The sequence below is a fragment of the Candoia aspera genome, chromosome 11, assembly GCF_035149785.1.
Source record: "Candoia aspera isolate rCanAsp1 chromosome 11, rCanAsp1.hap2, whole genome shotgun sequence".
In the NCBI taxonomy this organism is placed as follows: Eukaryota; Metazoa; Chordata; class Lepidosauria; order Squamata; family Boidae; genus Candoia; species Candoia aspera.
The window spans coordinates 13719498-13737338 of record NC_086163.1 but is presented as its reverse complement, the minus strand read 5'-3'; the positions used below and the strand labels follow the sequence as shown (position 1 = coordinate 13737338).

The following is a 17841-nucleotide window of genomic DNA, read 5'->3' as shown; positions in this document are numbered from 1 at the left end:
CTTGGTGCGGGTGGCTAAAAGAATAATAGTGAGAATTGAAAAGTGATCATATTCCAGATATTAAGGATTGGCTTTTGGAAATGTGTAACTTACCTGTCCTGGAAAGGCAATATTTTCTACTAATCCAAGAATTAAGCAATACATTCTTTGGCATAAATTTTATGGTATTTTACAATAATATTTTATATCTGATTATAATATGGTGTTATGCAGGATTGTATAATTGTATTTTTTTGTAAGCCACTGACTGTAAGTTTAATATATAAGGTAGAATTATTTTGTTTGTTTGTTTGTTTCCTTTTCCTTTTTCTTGTCTTTTATTATTTTTATTTTTATGTATTGTTTAGTTTAATTTTGTTATTGTTGTGTATCTTGGTACTTTGCTTATATTCTGTATTCTTTCAATAAAGAATTTTTAAAAACACAAATGAAAAAAGATTAGGGCTTGGTTAATGTTGGAACCGACTGAATAAGTCTAGCAAATATTACATGACTATTGTATTGCTGTAACAAATAGAATTTAATTCTGCATTGCAGTTCCATTGATTTTAGAGGGGGCTTAATCCTTACGATTTTGCTGAATCGTCCACAGTATTGGAGATACTTCTTCCCATGGCTTGATATTAAGATCATATTGTAAAACATGGTTCAGAGTTGCAAACTGTTATGCTCCACCTCCACCTTGCTTTGGCAGTAATCTCCTGGGTTTTGTATAGGCCTTAAAGTCCCTGAAGTCTCCTGGCAATTGGTTAACTTAACTGCATTCACCTTGCCATGGAGTCAGATACATATCCAGCCTTATCTCCAATGTTTGGATTTGTCTAGTATCAATCTGTACTTCTAACAATTACGTTGGCTTTTCTGCTAGCAGCTCTGCAAAAGACTGAATGTACCCTGATTGTTTCTGACAGGACTTGATGTGTGTGTTTGTTTATTGAAATATTCTGAATTTTGTTTCTGACAGGACTGTATATATGTATGTAAATATTCTGAAATTTTGAGCCAAAAGCAATAATGTAGGAATCTGTTTTATAAATATTGAGACTGAAAATGAGGTTTTAAGATAGTTTAAAGGCACATTTAATATTGGATTTAAAAGATTTTAATATAACATTCTTATACTTCAGGTGATGAGTCTTTTTAACATATACAAATCTCTGCAACTTGCCACAGGCAACTTGTACTATTACTAAAACAGTAATTCAGGCTAGTTGTTCAGAACATATTTAAGGCAAAAGCTCTAAAATTAATCCAGTAGTCAACCTAGTTTATTGCAGAATGGTGCATCTGAATAATAGATAATGGAAAATAGAATTTTTGAGAAACCATTCCCCTTTATTATTCATAGTGGTTGTAAAAATTTAAAATTAGTGTTCTGAGTCCCCCTTTCTTGGTTGGAGGGTATGGCACAAACTATCCTTTAATATTCTCTAGCCACTGTATTTTCATTTGCAATAGATTGTAAAATTCGTCTTTAGAATATAAAGCACAGCATGTTTATGTACAGCAGAAATGAACTTGCAATTCCTGTAGTCAAACTGTAGCCTTAAACATTAGGGCTTTCTGGCCCTGCCATTTGAAGTAGTGCTCTGAACTATGTATCTGATAGGTGGCAGGTAAAATGGGTGTGCCTGTGTATGTGTAATTTTGCCTCTTTCCCCCAAATAGTGCTCTTTGTTTTGGTCACATCTTAAGTTAGGTAATTCTTTGAATCTTCTACTATAGTTTCATTGCATATGACTTATTTATGTTCATGTAATCTATATGATACTGAAGCCAAGAGCGGGGAATAGTAGAATTAAAGGTGTTCAAGAAAGTACTGAAAAGGTTCCAGTCTCTGTCTCTGACTCCGACATGCATTTGAATTGCAAACCATGTATTAGTTCTCTAAAATACATCAGTATATCCAGTGCTAGTAGACTCGGTTTAAGATCTGCCACTGCCATCTGATAAGAATTGAGTTCATTTAAACCACTGATTCTAGCTTAAATAGTGAACTCTGTACAGTTCATGATCTCACGTTTAGTCCCCAAGCATGAGACTGACTTAGGAGAAAGAGAGGTATTATAGAATCAACCTAGAATGGTATCAGGCAGAGGGGTGGAATGACAGATCCTATGATCTGGGTAGTTTATTTGCAGATGTATTTCAGATTAGTAGCATAATCCTTTCCCAAGCTACATAATGGTCCCAATGCTGCCTACCCCTACGGTCCTGGCTAATAGGGGCACCCACAGTTCCTCTGTGGACCATGAGGATTAACCATTGGGCCAACTAAAAGTTTACTGAGACTAATTTGGCCTACAGGGCGTGATGTGAATGTCACCCTGAGAATTCCTCCCACTGTGGCCCACCACCTCCTGTTGCTGTTTTGTAGAAACCTGCTCTGGCTAATTTTAGGCTGTCTTGAAGTTGGCAGCCACAGGTCACTGCTGCTGTGACCTCTTCAGTAGGCCTTGACCATTAGGGTCTCTTCAGTAGGTCACCCATAACAACCATTGGTCTGCCACTGGCCTCTTTAAGGGCCTTGGCCACTGAACCACTTAATATTAGGGTACCTTTTCAGTGGCCGCCTCTGCTTAGCCTCTTGCCTTCCCCACCAAATCTGACAGTGAACCTCTACCTGGCCTTCACTCTGCCATAGCTTCAAATGGGGCACCTTCAGGCAAGTTCAGCTATGTTGCTGTTTTTCCCTCTGGATCTTCAGGTTTCAGCTCCAACTGTTTTCCACTCTTCAGCTTAAAGGAACACCTTCAGTTCTGTCTTCAGGCTCTAACAGATATCACTCAATTCAGTTCATTTTCCTGATTTCAACTGATTGTGGGGCTGTTGAAAAATAATGGGGAAATGAGTGGATTGGAGGGCATTCCTTTCTTTACATCATGCACCTTCTACAAAGTGCTAGATGTACCATGATTTTTATTAATACAGAAGTTGTTTTGCATAAGAAAAATTGAGAGTAGAAGTGTCCACAAAATAGAAAATATGTTTCATTTTGAAAATGCATTTTATTTCAGACATAATAAACAATACCTTCTGCCAATCTTTTTGGGATTGGCTGTGGTTTGGCAGAAATAAATCTTGAAATGTTTTTGTTGTTCCAGGTTTCAACTGAAAGAAAACCTGCAGGAATTGTAGGCTGATTTATAGGGTGAGTAGGGAAAGGCTGCTGCACATTAACCCATCTCTCTTCTCAGCAGGTGACAGCATGGCATATCTCATTGGACCCCTGTCCCTCCATCTTCCCATGGTCTGCCTGTCCTTCCTTGTCTCACCTCAGATGTTGACTCTATCCCAGTATAGCATATCCCACCAACCTGCCCTCCCCCCACATTTCCCAGCACTTCCCCTTCCTCTTCCTCCTCACAACCATGCCCTTGGCTTTTCACCACTCTTATTTAAAATCAGCAGTAACTAGTCCATAGGATAAATCCCAAAGCTTGGGTGAAGAGATTCATTTTAAAGGGCTACCAAAGCTGCACTTCTAATAATTGGAGCTTTTCCAAATATAAGAAGTTTCATAGCCAGAGTCTTATAACTGCTGAAGAGGACTTTTTGTGACTAATTGCCATCTTCTGTTGTCCATCAGAGGTGCCACAAGGATTATTTTAAAAATACATAAATGTATTTACTAAAATATGAAATATAAATGCAACCTTGTACAAATAATGACTCCCTTTCTTATTGCATTGTGGGGTGCTGTGATTTCAGTGGTAAAAAACAAAGGCCCCTGGAAGTAAGCTGAGAGAAGCTGACATCTCCAGCCCAACAATTCTTCAAGGGGGTGCTGACTTTTCTATTACCCTCCCTCTCCCCTTCCATCTAAGCTGCATGATTTTGTTTCTTTTGTATACAAGCTATAAGTACATATCAGCCCTTTGATACAGTGCTATCCAGTAGAAGCAGTTCATACATTCATCTGTGATGGGCACAAAATTATATGGAATTAAACTGAAATTGACAGAATTCTTGAAAATGTTTGCAGTGAATGATGGAAAAAAATATAGAAGAAATAGGTGGTGGTTCAGCTGAGCTCCTGAGTGAAGCTGGTGAATCAAGGTGATTGCCTGTGCTTCATTCATTAAAACACAGCTGTTTGACTCAAAAGCTGCAGACTGAGATCTTCCTGACTTGCTGGCTAGTATGGTTAGCTCAATTTTTTCTCATTTTGTTTCTGAGTGCAATAGCAGAATCCTTAAGACAGAAGTCTTAATAGTGACATTTCTAAGTGGTTGAAACTATCTACAGTCTCCATTGTACTTTCCTGAGAATAGATTTATTGAACTCATTGGTTCCAAGTAAATTGTTATAGGTTTATGATATTAGATATGTAGCATGAGCCTTGCTGGATCCACCCTATAGTTATTCTTCTGCAAGGACATGTCTCTTGTTTCCAGCAGTGACCAACAAAACTGGGGTTGCTGGAAACAATTATTTCCCTCTATTTAGTGGTATTTAGAGTTATTCTGAATAAGGAGTTTTCAGTGTGTTGTCATGGCAGATAGATAATAGTACCTTTATCTGTGATGATCTTGTCCTCCTCTTTTCAAAGCTATCTAAGTGGTTATTGCTACTTCTTATGTCAATTATTCTTGACAAAAAGTGTATTGCTATTCAATATTTTTAAGCCTCGCTTCATCTTTGCAGATAAACAGACCAGGGTACAATGCCTGTGGCTAAACAAGTCATACCAGAGTAAGAAAAGAAGTTATCTTGGAAGAAAAAGAAAAAGAGAAGATTGTTTATGTGACTGATGTGCCACAATGGTGAGAAACTATTATATGGTAAAAGGGATTTACTAAAATAAACAAGCTTACGTTTTAGCAAATGGTGTGTTCTCTCCCTGTTTAACAATTCTGTGTCCTTTCTAAAGTGAACTCTGTTGTTTTCTATAAGCAGCAGGTGGAGAGGCTTGGGGCTACCTTCCCTATCTTGTAGCAACTAGCGTGATGAAACACAAGCACCTGTTTTTAAGCTTCCCAAGTCTCCCTCCCCAGACATGGATCACATGGCTGGGAGTGTGGTGGCCGGCTTTCCTTGTTAACAGATGGCAATGTTACAGCTACTGATGGGAGGTCAAAATCTTTTCTTGGCCTCATGTCTACATCCAATAAATCATTAAAAAAAATCACCAGATTAGCTCCCATGCCACATATTAAGGAAGAGGATTTCAGTGCTTGGTTTATTTTAAGTGACTGATACATGAGGAAACTAGCCAGAAATTCAGGAAGCAAGGATGGGACTGCAAAGGGAGGAAAATAACTGGTCAGACTTAGACACAGTTCTGTGACAGATAAAGATATATCCACTGATGAACTTTGTGCCTGACCCTGTACTATATACAAACTCTCAACAGAAAAAAAATTCCACTCTTGGTGGAAGGAATGTAACACAGGGCTACCTAGAAAACTTTGCAGCCTTTAAATATACAGCATTTCCAGAGCTGCATTCACAAATAACTCTAAATCAGGATTTTAAATCATGTTTTGTCTTCTTTGGCACATAATTGAAAGTCATGATGACAGGGCTCATATGTCACATAATCCCCGCCTCAAAAACCTCCACCCCATTATGACTAATTAGTGCAATGTGTGAACCCAACTAGTGTGTCAGTTTAGGATTTTATAGCTCTGAGCTTAAAATCAGAATAAATTTACTTAACAAGGAAATTACATTAATATTTCAACACACCTCTGCAGCACAGAGAAATAAATAGGACTATGCACACTTGGAAAATTATACTGAAGAAGTGCTTTGGACTTCACATCAGTATTAACTGGTATTCAGTAAAACACACAAGCTTTATTTTTTTTCCAAGCTTCTGTGCAAGCCTTAAAAAGATGCGGCTGTATTAATGAACAGAATCATTAAAGCAATGCAACGTTAATGTCATTCTTAATGTAGCCACATCTCCCTTCAGGCTCATGATGTCCTGTGCTTGAAGAAAATCCAAATCACTTTTTCAGTATCATTTTTGAAATGTATATAGCCCCAGAAACCAGAAATGTTACTGCTCAACCTTTGCACCAAGGACAACAGACTGTTACAGTCTTTGCACTGTATGTTGTAAATAACTCCTGTTTTTTCTTCTTGGGCTATTGGGTCTTTTGGGTTACTTAATATGTTTTGAAGAGTTTTAGTTGGTTTATATGCTACAGTGATGCCATGCGGTTGTAACTGTTGGTAGTTTCTGAGATGTTTCTGATGTATGGCAGTGTTATCCTTTTCATAACTTCTGTTGGTTGGGTTGTGGTGGATTGGGTGGTGAGGCACTTTTTGATGAAGTTGAGAAGATGCTGTACAGATGATCTTTTTCCTTTTTCTGGTGTTCTGGGTTGCTGCAGTGTGTAAGTACTCCTCTACTGCATCCTCTTCTCTGCCCAAGAACAGCTGATTGGGCATGGATATGGGGAGTGTGTGTTGTTTCCTCCCTCTATCCTTTACCGCTTCCCTATTCATATTTACAAACTGTATGGTAGCTTTTCCAATTTTCCTTGAAGAGAGACCTGTTAACAGGAGAGGAGCCAGATCCTGTAGGGAGGCACTGCTCTGAAGCAGGGACTGTCACATTACTGATCCCTGGTGGTTGGATCATCTCACTGCAACAGGCATAGGGCACTTAAGAAATGTCATTTTTGATACGTTCAACTTGAGAGAATTATGTGTCTGTTCTAGCAGAACCCATTTCTCTTCTGTCCTGGGCAGGAAAGTAATAGGATTGGTAAATGGTAGGTCACTATGCTCAGTGGAAGGGTGTCTGATTCCTGTTTTAACAATTGTTAACAATACAAGAAGTCTGATCATTTTCTCAGCAGATGCAGTCTGTCATGTTTATCTAATCAAAATGCTTTAATGGTTCTGAGAATCTGCTCCATCAATTCATGCAAGGTGTTAAAATGAATGCTTTCTTTTTGTTCTCACCAGGAAGGTGACATGGAAGCAGAAGCGGTTGAAGCTATTGGTGAAGAATCTGAAACTTTCATTAAAGGCAAAGAACGGAAGACCTATCAGAGACGTCGGGAAGGTGGGCAGGAGGAGGATGCTTGCCCGATGCCACCAAACCAAGCAGATGGGACTGAAGTAGTACAGGATGTCAACACTGGTGTTCAGATGGTCATGATGGAGCAGCTTGATCCAACGCTGCTTCAAATGAAGACAGAAGTCATGGAAGGTGCAGTGCCACAAGAAGCTGAAGCCACTGTGGATGACACGCAAATAATAACCCTGCAGGTTGTGAACATGGAAGAACAGCCCATCAACCTGGGCGAACTCCAGCTTGTCCAAGTGCCCGTCCCAGTATCTGTACCTGTTGCTACCACTTCTGTAGAAGAACTTCAGGGGGCCTATGAAAATGAGGTCTCTAAGGGTGGCCTCCAGGAGGGGGAGCCCATGATCTGTCACACGCTTCCTTTGCCAGAAGGCTTCCAGGTAGTAAAGGTTGGGGCAAATGGTGAGGTGGAGACATTGGAGCAAGGGGAACTTCAGCCTCAGGAGGATCCTAACTGGCAGAAAGACCCAGACTATCAACCCCCCACCAAAAAGACAAAGAAAACCAAAAAAAGCAAACTCCGTTACACTGAGGAGGGAAAAGATGTGGATGTGTCTGTATATGATTTTGAAGAGGAGCAACAGGAGGGCTTGCTTTCAGATGTCAATGCGGAGAAGGTGGTGGGCAATATGAAACCCCCCAAGCCAACAAAAATTAAAAAGAAAGGTATGTAGGGCAGTCAATTTGGGGACTGAGTGGGCATATATTCAAGATTTGTGCTGTATATTAATTATCCATAGGTTCTTGAATATATCACCCATCTAGGGCAAAGGGTTTAATTGATTTAAAAGCTCAGCCAGGTTCAAAAAGACAAGTCGTTCTGATGGTTTAATTGCGTCCTAGGTCTTTCTGAAATGGTTCTCTGCACAGAGATTCATATAACGGGAGTTTCACGTTCAGGTGGATAGCTTTCTTGACAACCAGCGTACCAGATGTGGAAGCTGGAAGCCGTTTCCCCTCAGCAAAGACTGAATTGTTCCCCCAAGTGTTTTCTGATGTATTTTGTGGCCTAGTTAATGTAGCTGATCCTCTTGCCTTGGGTAGAAAGACAGGATACAAATCAAGTTGTTCTTGATAATGACTAAAGTTTTCCCTTGGTTCACTCAGATGTACTACACACTTACCCCTTTAATTGGGCATATTGTCTGTTGGAAATGGAAATAGGGAGAATAATGGGCAGCAGGTTGTGCCTCAGAGCAATGAGTGTTTTTTTCTGAATAGGGGTGAAGAAGACATTCCAGTGTGAACTGTGCAGTTACACCTGCCCACGGCGCTCAAACCTGGATCGTCACATGAAAAGCCACACAGATGAGAGGCCACACAAGTGTCACCTTTGTGGTAGAGCCTTCCGGACAGTCACACTGCTGAGAAATCACCTCAATACTCACACAGGTACTGTGTAAGGGGATGCTATCATGCCATTGGCTCCTACGGGTGAATTCTGATTTTTGGAGGAGGGAATGGAAGGTTTAATCGAGTCCCCTGTCGTGAACGTACATGTATTTGTGGTGTACCATAGATTGAGGATATAGCACATAAATTGATTACCAGTTGTATAGCATAGGAAGAGAACATTATCTTGAACTATATATAAATGGCTTACTGGGACCTGTATCTTAAAACATACTTTATGTGTAGTCAGAACACAAACATTACAAAAGCAACTTCCTTTTTTAATAAAACAGTGCAATTCAGAACTGCCTGTTATTGTAGTCTCAGTCAAATGAAGCCACTGCCTATTTGAATTTTCTTTTATCTCTGTAATCCATCAGGTACTCGTCCTCACAAGTGCCCTGACTGCGACATGGCCTTTGTGACAAGTGGAGAGTTGGTTCGGCATCGCCGCTATAAACATACCCATGAGAAGCCATTCAAGTGTTCCATGTGTGACTATGCCAGTGTGGAGGTGCATTTCATACCTAGTTTTCTGTCACCGCTGTTCTTGTAGCTATGACAGCCTATTTTCCTATTCAGTGTTTTGCTTGAAGCTTTGAAAGAGTTGGCCTCACAGTTAACATTTGAACATTTGTTTCTGGATCTTAACGTGTTCAGTGTGGGTTAAGGCAGCCTGCTGCTGCAAATGTCAGAGTCTTCTGCCATCTTTCAGGTGTATTGTGGCTGAAAAATGTCAGTTATAAAGTGGAACTTCATTGCTTCCTCTTTACGTGCAGAAATTTGTTGCCCATCTACCCTTAAGTCTAATTTTAACTCACATGAAAACCATTTATGGATTATAACTTTGCCGCATCCAGAGTTGGGGTTTCTTGTAACAGGAGGTCTTAAAGCACTAGATTTTGTTCGATTAGTCATAAAGTCAAGGACAAACTGTCTCAGATAGTTATAAATTCTTGTTAACTCTTACTATTTTTTCATTCCTTTTATTCTTGCATTCAAGTGAGCTCATCCTTACTAAGTAACTCACTGAACAGCTATTTTAAATGATACTAGTTTCAGAAATTGTATTGAGCAGTAGAAATGCAGCAGATCTATTTGTCAATTACATCCTATTACCAAACCATATCTATATAATTTCATCCTTCTCCCCAGAAAAAGAACAGCTTACCTCTCTGAAATGATATCTTGGGCTCTGTTAAAAGGAGTTACAGGATCTTCTTACAACTGAACTTTTCAAAATGAAAATGGTCATATAGAAAATTGAGAGAGAGGCAGTTTGAGAGGGGAGGAAGAATTTCTTTAGAAGCAATAATTGTAGCCCTTGACTATTTTTGGTTGACTTTCTGAGGCTAGCTGTGAGCAGAATTGCTGAGTTCTCAAAATGTGTTTCAGCTACTGAAAAGGAAATACATTTTTCAAATGCAGCTATCCACAGAAGAGCCTTGTAATTCTGGATGCTCTGGTGGGCTTTGGACTTCAGTAGATTTATTTTTATGCTGCTGCTTCTCCATATTGAAAACGTTGTGTTGTAGCAGCAACCACCAGCAGATACTGGCATTTGTTTTCGTATCAAAAGACCTTTTTGTCTTATAGTTCCAGAAGTTGCATAGGATTAAAAAAAAATTCTTCTTAGCTATTACAGTGATCTGCGCATTGCTAATCTCACCTCAGTATTCTTGGGTTTCAGGTTAGTAAATTGAAACGCCACATTCGTTCTCATACTGGGGAACGTCCATTCCAGTGCAGCTTGTGCAGCTATGCCAGCAGAGACACTTATAAACTGAAGAGGCACATGAGGACCCATTCTGGTATGGATTACACTTGGGTAAAAGTGGCACAGGGCAGCGTGTGCTGAAAGCACTCTCTCTGTAACTTGTAGCATTCATTTTAACATTTCAGAGGTTTTGGTTAAACACTGCTATGGTAAATGAGGCTGCTTAGCACTAAAGGGAATGGGAAAGCCTTTTCAGCTTGTTTTCATATTTGTTCCTGGTACTTCAAACCCTTGTAAAGCATCAAATGAGCCCTCTTAAAACTTAAAATGAGCACTGAAAATTGTGGTTCCCTTACAGCAGTTATACAGATGATGGAAAATTTTTGCAATTTAATTAGATTTTGACAGTGTTCCCACAACACATTAAGACAGAATTGGGTTTTGTTTTGTTTTGTTTTGTTTTTTGCTTAACAATAAACTTATTTGTTAAAATAGTTAAGATATTTGTTTTGGGCAGGAAAGCATAGTTTGAAATATGTTTTTGGCTTAGTGATTGCAATTATGGCATAGCGTGATGTGTAAAACAAGATGTATAGATTTTATGTGTTTATGGATTCCTATTTTATTCCTGATTTATGCCCTGCTCAAGTGTCTGACCCAGCCTTTCTCAACTGGGGTTCTGAAAGAGATTGTGTGTGGTGGGGAGGGGATCATCATTTTAACTTCACATGCCGTGCAGTGCTAGCACTCACAGTGGTGGGAATTTTTACATGCTGTGTCTCAGCTTACTGATTGTGGTAACATACCATGGGATGTGGATGTAACAGTTTTTATGCAGGGGCTCCCTGAGACCTGAAAATTATTTCAAGGGTTCCTCCAGGGTAAAAAGGTTGAGAAAGGCTATAACCAATTGAAATAAATGCAAGAGTATCTAAAAAGGAGGGGAAACAAGAATTGAGCCGGAAACTGCATACAAACGGTGTATGTGTTGTTTGTCAGCAGAATGTACTATTTTGATTTTGGCTTATATAACAAACTGGGATTAAACCCTATCTCCAAGCTCGTATTCTCCATCCCATAATCCACGATGCCTTTTCTACAACTGGGCCTGCTGAGCTCACAGTTTCTTTCCCTGGTTCCAAAAGGTGAGAAGCCCTACGAGTGTTACATTTGCCATGCTCGCTTCACCCAGAGCGGGACAATGAAGATGCACATCCTGCAGAAGCACACGGAGAATGTGGCCAAGTTCCATTGCCCCCACTGTGACACGGTGATTGCACGAAAGAGCGACTTAGGTGAGCATTGCTTGAGTTGAGGCTCCTACGAAAAAGGGCAGAGCGATGTTTCTCAGAGGGCTGTAAGTAGAATTAGTCAGATCTGGTGGCATTCTGCCAGTGACCCAGAGAACAAGCTGAAGGGATGGCACAGTCCTGCTGCTATGCTAAGTAGAGCCAGGGACTCGGCAACCACATGAGCTGTTGGGAGGCAAAGTGGGATATTGCAATTCTTTGTTTTCCTTTCACTTAGTCATGAAAGATGCAGATTTGCCTGTGTAAGCAAAAGCTTAAAATATAAGAAGTCAGCTGCTCTGCTCTCTGCAACTTTTTAGTTCCATGTTACCTTGTTGAATTACCTTGTGCCTCGTGTCTTGTTAAGTGTACAGGTCTTTACGGGAAGTGATGCTTTCCTCTTTCAATCCCTTTTCTGTCCTGCTGAAGGCTCAGAGCAAAAGAGCAGGCCCATGCTGTCCTGAGATCTTGGCATTTTAAAATGTTTGTCTTAGCATCATCAAGCAGGAATTTGGTGGCTCAGCTAAAAATAAAAATCAGTTCTAGGGAAGAAATTTGTACCCTTCAGTGTATTCCCTGAGTTATGATTTAAAGATGGAGGGTTCCACATGACCATCTCTTTCCAGGTGTCCATTTGCGGAAGCAGCATTCCTACATTGAGCAGGGCAAGAAGTGCCGCTACTGTGACGCCGTGTTCCATGAGCGATATGCGCTCATCCAGCACCAGAAGTCTCATAAGAATGAGAAGCGCTTCAAATGTGACCAGTGCGACTATGCGTGCCGACAGGTAAGGGTGTGCGCTCCAGGAAGCTGGGATTTTCTAGATCTGTTAAATTACAACTCTTGGGCTATCTGTGGGGAACTCTGCCCCTTTTCGCCACTGCTCATGTGCCCTCTGATTCCTTCCAGGAACGGCACATGATCATGCACAAGCGAACCCACACTGGAGAAAAGCCTTATGCCTGTAGTCATTGCGACAAAACCTTCCGCCAGAAGCAGCTGCTGGACATGCACTTCAAGCGCTACCACGATCCAAACTTTGTCCCAGCCGCCTTTGTATGCTCTAAGTGTGGCAAAACGTTCACACGCCGTGTAAGTGTTCAGAACACATGGGAGGATAGGGGGAAACGATGGTCAATTTCCCAGCAGTGTCGCATGGAGCACTGAGTGAGTTACCAGTAAACAAGAGAAGGAGTTGGATGATGTCTTACACCAGTGGGTTACCAGGACTCCCTCTGTGTTATGTTTTTGGTGAACTGAGCCAGAGCTTGTGTTCTGCAAACCCCGCTGTGGATATCATCTGGCCTGCATATGCCACTTTTAAAAATGGGAAATGTTAGAAGGCTGCAGAACTTTAATGCGCGGATAGGAAAAAAGGTGATCTGGGCTATTAGACCTGCCAGCTTTCTCCTTATGACCCTCAGGGCCCAAAATTGGGAGAGTTTTTTTCCCCATTTTGGGGAGTCATGGTTAAAGTGCAAAATGGGTGCCTTAAGCCTTACATATGCTTGGGGCACCCTTTTCTTCCTTTAAAGCTTTTGCAATCCTCCCTCAAGTGGACCCTGGCCCAACCCATTTTTGTAGTGTGGCCTTGACATGCCACTCGGCATGGCAGAAGCAAGCCAACAGAAGTTTCACACACCTGCTTTAATACATGATGCTGCCTTCTATTTTCTCTGTTAGGCCTTTTCTGTCTCTGGCCCCAGAACTGTGTGACCCTTGTCTTCTTTAGCACATAATGTGTTACATGTTCTTGCAAATTCAAGTAGTCTGCTCAAAGGTCAGGTTGTACCAAACTTGATTCTTTGTTGCTGGCACTTCCAGATGCAAGTACCAAGCTGGAAATTAATGCAGGTGCTTTAGAAACTGGGAGATTGTGAGTTCTAGTCCTGCCTTGGGAATGGAAGCCACTGAGTGACCTTGGTCCAGTCACTCTTTCTCAACCCTAGGAAGAAAGTAATGACAAACCACTTCTAAAAACCCTGCCAAGAAAACTGCAGGGACTTGTCCAGGCAGTCACCAGGAGTCAAGACTGACCTGAAGGCAATTTCTTTTTTAATTAATTTCCTGGTTCACTGGAAGAGGATAGCTTGTTCAGGTGCCTCTCATTGGATGCAGCCAACATCTAACATTTGTTTGCTTTCTTTAACCAGAACACAATGGCCAGACATGCAGATAACTGTTTAGGCCCTGATGGGGTGGAAGGAGAGAATGGAGGGGAACCCAAAAAGGGGAAACGTGGGCGGAAGAGAAAGATGCGCTCCAAGAAAGAGGACTCTTCTGACAGCGGTAAGAAATAGAGACCACCTCCAAAAACGTTTGGGATGTCCTGAACTTGCTGATGAATTCATAAGCCATTCATACGCTGTCTGCTGTTGCACATAGCGCAAAACAGTACTTTGCCAGTAGCCACTTCAGCTGTTCCAGTTTCTGAGCAGTAGGTAGAATATACCAAGACTCTTTTGGCACAGGATTGTGGGTGGGAGACATTCCTTCTTTTAAGAAAGTCATTGGTGTAGCTGAAGTTCAGGGAAAATATTTATTTTCAGTATTATTTTCTGCCTTTCCATTCCATTAAAAAGGTCTCACGATAATTGATGCCATTCAGTTTAAAACATTCACAGAGTAAAACAAAGCACAATCATGGTGTGTGCACACTTGTACACAAACATCTACACATACACAAGGCCATCACTTTTCCACTGAGGTGAAAGTTGCAGATAGCAAACTAATTTTCACCACAGTGAGGGTCCTGGCAGTGGCATTTTGGCTTCTTTTTGTTGCACATCCACCTTCTGAATGGGAGGGTTATTTGCAGTTTAAACTTCTAACGTGACAGCCTTGCCTAAGGGCAACATATTTATGCATTTCACATTTTCTTCATTGCTCATTGCCTTGATTTAAAAAGAAAAATCTTTGTTCATATTAAAGAGGAAAATGCTGAACCAGAGTTGGATGAGAATGAGGAGGAAGAAGAAACAGCGGTTGAAGTTGAGGCTGAACCGGAAGTGGAACCTGTGGTCCCAACTCCTCCACCAGTCAAGAAGCGAAGAGGACGTCCACCAGGCAAAGCCAATCAACCCAAACAGCCCCAGCGTAAGTTACCGTTTTTCTACAGATGGCTGCAGGACCCAGTCTTATAAATAAAGGTGAAAATTAAGTCAGGTGAGACCAGGCCTATTGGAGATCCCTGGTACTACTTTCGGACCAGATGATACAAGCTACATCTGCGCGAAGCCAGCTCATGCTGAGTTTTGGGCCTGCATAATCCCCAACTTTGGCAGAAGTGCCGAGAAGATTTTGCTGTAGACAGACTTCAAGTTATCATGACTGGTAAGAGGCCAACTGTAAGCCATAATTTACACCCACTGGCTTGCAGCTCACTTTTACTTAATGTAATTAACCATGGTTTAGGGTTCAGGTATAGCACCATCACAAGCTGTGATTAATCTAAAACAGGAGCAGACACATTTAATCTCATGAGCAATGCAGTAGGACAGGTTTCTGGTCATTATCATAATGCTGAACTGCAGCATCATATTATACGTGAACCAGGCGGAGGATTTAAAACAGACTTTGGCTCATTGAAAAGAAGACAGCTTTGTTGGTTGTGGTGAAATTGCCTAACAAGGGGCAGACCAAGTCAGCGACTCTCATTGTCTCCAGGCATAGCCTGATTTCTCCCCTTTTTTGTCCGTTAGCTACAGCAATCATTCAGGTGAAAGACCAGAGCACTGGTGCAATTGAAAACATTATTGTGGAAGTCAAGAAGAAGCCTGAAGCAGAGACTGTAGGGGCCACTACAGGAACTCCACCAGCAGCAGTGGAAGCACCCAATGGAGACCTTACCCCAGAGATGATTCTTAGCATGATGGACCGGTGATGGAGGAAGGAAGGGTTATGCTCCAACTGAACTGGCCTGGGCTCTTTTGAAGTGGCTCAATCCCTTCTATTTTATTTTATTTTCCTTTTTACCTTACTTTTGGCTTTGGGAAATGCATCATTTTTAGACCATTTTACCAAACAACCTGGGAAACAAAACTTCAAATGATGTTAGGATGTGATTTGCCTAGAACATTTCTCTTCTCTTCTCTTCTCTTCTCTTCTCTTCTCTTCTCTTCTCTTCTCTTCGTTTAATGTTAGCCTAACTGGATCATGGAACATGGGGTGATTTTTATTTTTTATTTTTTGCTGGTTGGTTTTTGAGTCCCCTAGGGGTGTCTGGCAAGTTACTCAATCCAGTTAGCTGTTAGTGCCAGGCGACCATTGGCCTTCACACTCTGGAGCCCACCCAGACTGCTCTGGAGCTGTTTATGCGTTTCTTGAAGCCCCCTGGCCTCATTTTTTTCCCCTCTGTCTAGAGATTTTTAATTGTAAATTCAGACTCAGGAGGGTTGTAAAAGTTATATTGCATTTTAGTTTTGCTTTTTCTTACCCTGCCCCAGCTCCACATCAACTCTGTAGGTTCAGCATGCTCCACCCAGTCTCCCCCAGATGCTTTGCTACCTGCAGGGCATCTTTGTAATGATCAAGCTTGTAAATAACTTTTTTTTTTTTTTTTTACATTTTAATCTTTTTCCGTTTAAGAGGTTTTGGGGTGGGATGGGGATTATAGTTTAAAAGGAAAACCCTGTCATTTTTAACCATTGCAACTAGAAATTATGCAGGAATTGGTACAGGATAAAATACTGGAACCTATCAAGTGAGTGAGAGAGTGCTACCTGAATTAAAGATGGTAGAAATCCACACCCCAGCTCAGTTTCTAAACACATGAACTTGGTCTCAAGGCGTGTCACTTAAAACACCCTTTTGAGCTTCAAGTTGCCATAACTTTTCTTTGTGCGCGCGCGCTCTCTCTCTTTTTATTTGGTGTGTGTGTGTTTATGAATTCTGTGTTAAAAGCCGAGGTGTTAATTTGTTATAGGGCTTCCCAGCCCACGAAACCTAGGGCAGGAAATTTTACTAGGTCAGTGATCATAAAATTTGGGGTTTAATTAAAAATAAAATTTAAAAAAAGAATAATGTGAAATTAAAAAGGATGCCTGTATATCAAACCATCACATGTTAAAATGCATAAGCTTTTTATAGAGCCTCAGTCTTGCTGATTTCCAGAAGAACGTTTGTTCTATGTATCGCTTTTAAGAGAGCTATCAGGTTAGCTATCCAATTCTAGGTTGATGCATTTTTGTACTTAGCTGTACTGTGTGATATTTTTCATTATTTTAGGAAACCAACATAAAATAAGACATCATAAAATGCATAATGGGGTTTGGACTCTGGGAAGGAGAATATACTGCTGTACAGCTAATAAATAATAATGATTATCCTCTCTGTGTACGTGTGTGTACTTTCTACTTTTTTGGAACCCCTGGGGGGGCATTTTTAGCAAACATATGGGGCATGTCTTCTTTTATTTGGAGTTGTGGTAGGGAGAAGAAGGATTTTCTTGTTAAAAACATTTTTTATACATCTTAATTTGTTGGCAGCAACTTGAACCTTTAGGGCAGCTTTGTATATACACTAATACAAATAGGTCCAATGCATTTCTAGCTGTGGAGATGTGCCACGTTCCAGGGTTGCACGGTATTCATACCAAAATACAACTCAAGCTATGGTTTTTATAAGAAAAGAAAGCATATCTTAGTATGGAGGGATTGGCAATACAATATCTGTACCTGCAATGCTCTTGGATAATACGTGTGGATCCCCAATTAAAAAAAAAAGTTTAAAAGTTGACAGAATCTTGCAAGACTTTGGCATTCCTGCATAAAACGTGCTTGAGAATGCCAAAACCTTGCAAGATGATAAAATACTGTAGGCTTCTGGCAATCTCTCAAGGCTTTGTGTGCACTTTTTGGTAGGTCTGCACCCATGCAGACTTTGGATTTGGGTCATAGCTCCTCCTCAGAACCCTGCTGTTCTTAACAAAATGCAGTTGGAATTTATGTGTAACTAGAACTTGTCTGCCATACTGCTGCTTCATGTAAAGCTGCTTTCAGGTTTTCCTGGACTTGGAGAGTTGCATTGGTCATGTAAAGTCCTAGTGAGCCTATTGTAAGAAAACTTCATTTCCCAAGAGTGCTGGAGGGTTCCCTTTTGCTGTCTGGAAGATCTGAGTTTTTTCTTCAAAAGCGGTGCCACAAAGTCCTGTCTCCTTAAAACATGGGGGGGGGGGGAGAGAAGGAATACACAAGATCTTCCATAAAATGATAAAAACATTGGGGGGGGGGAGCCTAATCAATGTTTGGTTTTTCTGAATTGCCCTAGTGTTTTGGTTTGATAATTTTGTTTAGGAGACTGGTGATGCAGGGTAGGGTCAAAGCTGAGATAACATTGCTAGAACATTCTGAATCATTGACAGTTAATTAACAGTGTTCTCTAAGGAGAACTAACAA

The 17841-nt window shown here is 40.8% G+C and overlaps 1 protein-coding gene across 1 annotated transcript; it reads left to right on the top strand.

Annotated features, from left to right (window-relative positions):
- Positions 1-3127: 3127 nt before the first annotated feature.
- CTCF (CCCTC-binding factor) lies at positions 3128-16772 on the top strand. Its single transcript, XM_063313208.1, has 12 exons — positions 3128-3151; positions 4648-4766; positions 6925-7714; positions 8270-8440; positions 8821-8954; positions 10131-10251; positions 11303-11452; positions 12073-12233; positions 12356-12538; positions 13600-13735; positions 14378-14542; positions 15148-16772. The coding sequence occupies exons 2-12, from the start codon at positions 4764-4766 to the stop codon at positions 15327-15329; spliced, it is 2196 nt and encodes a 731-aa protein (XP_063169278.1). The 5' UTR covers positions 3128-3151; positions 4648-4763; the 3' UTR covers positions 15330-16772.
- Positions 16773-17841: the final 1069 nt, after the last annotated feature.

Coding starts and splice junctions, on each gene's coding strand:
- CTCF (XM_063313208.1), top strand. Junction 7,715..8,269: donor AACAAAAATTAAAAAGAAAG/GTATGTAGGGCA, acceptor TTTTCTGAATAG/GGGTGAAGAAGACATTCCAG. Junction 14,543..15,147: donor TCAACCCAAACAGCCCCAGC/GTAAGTTACCGT, acceptor TTTGTCCGTTAG/CTACAGCAATCATTCAGGTG.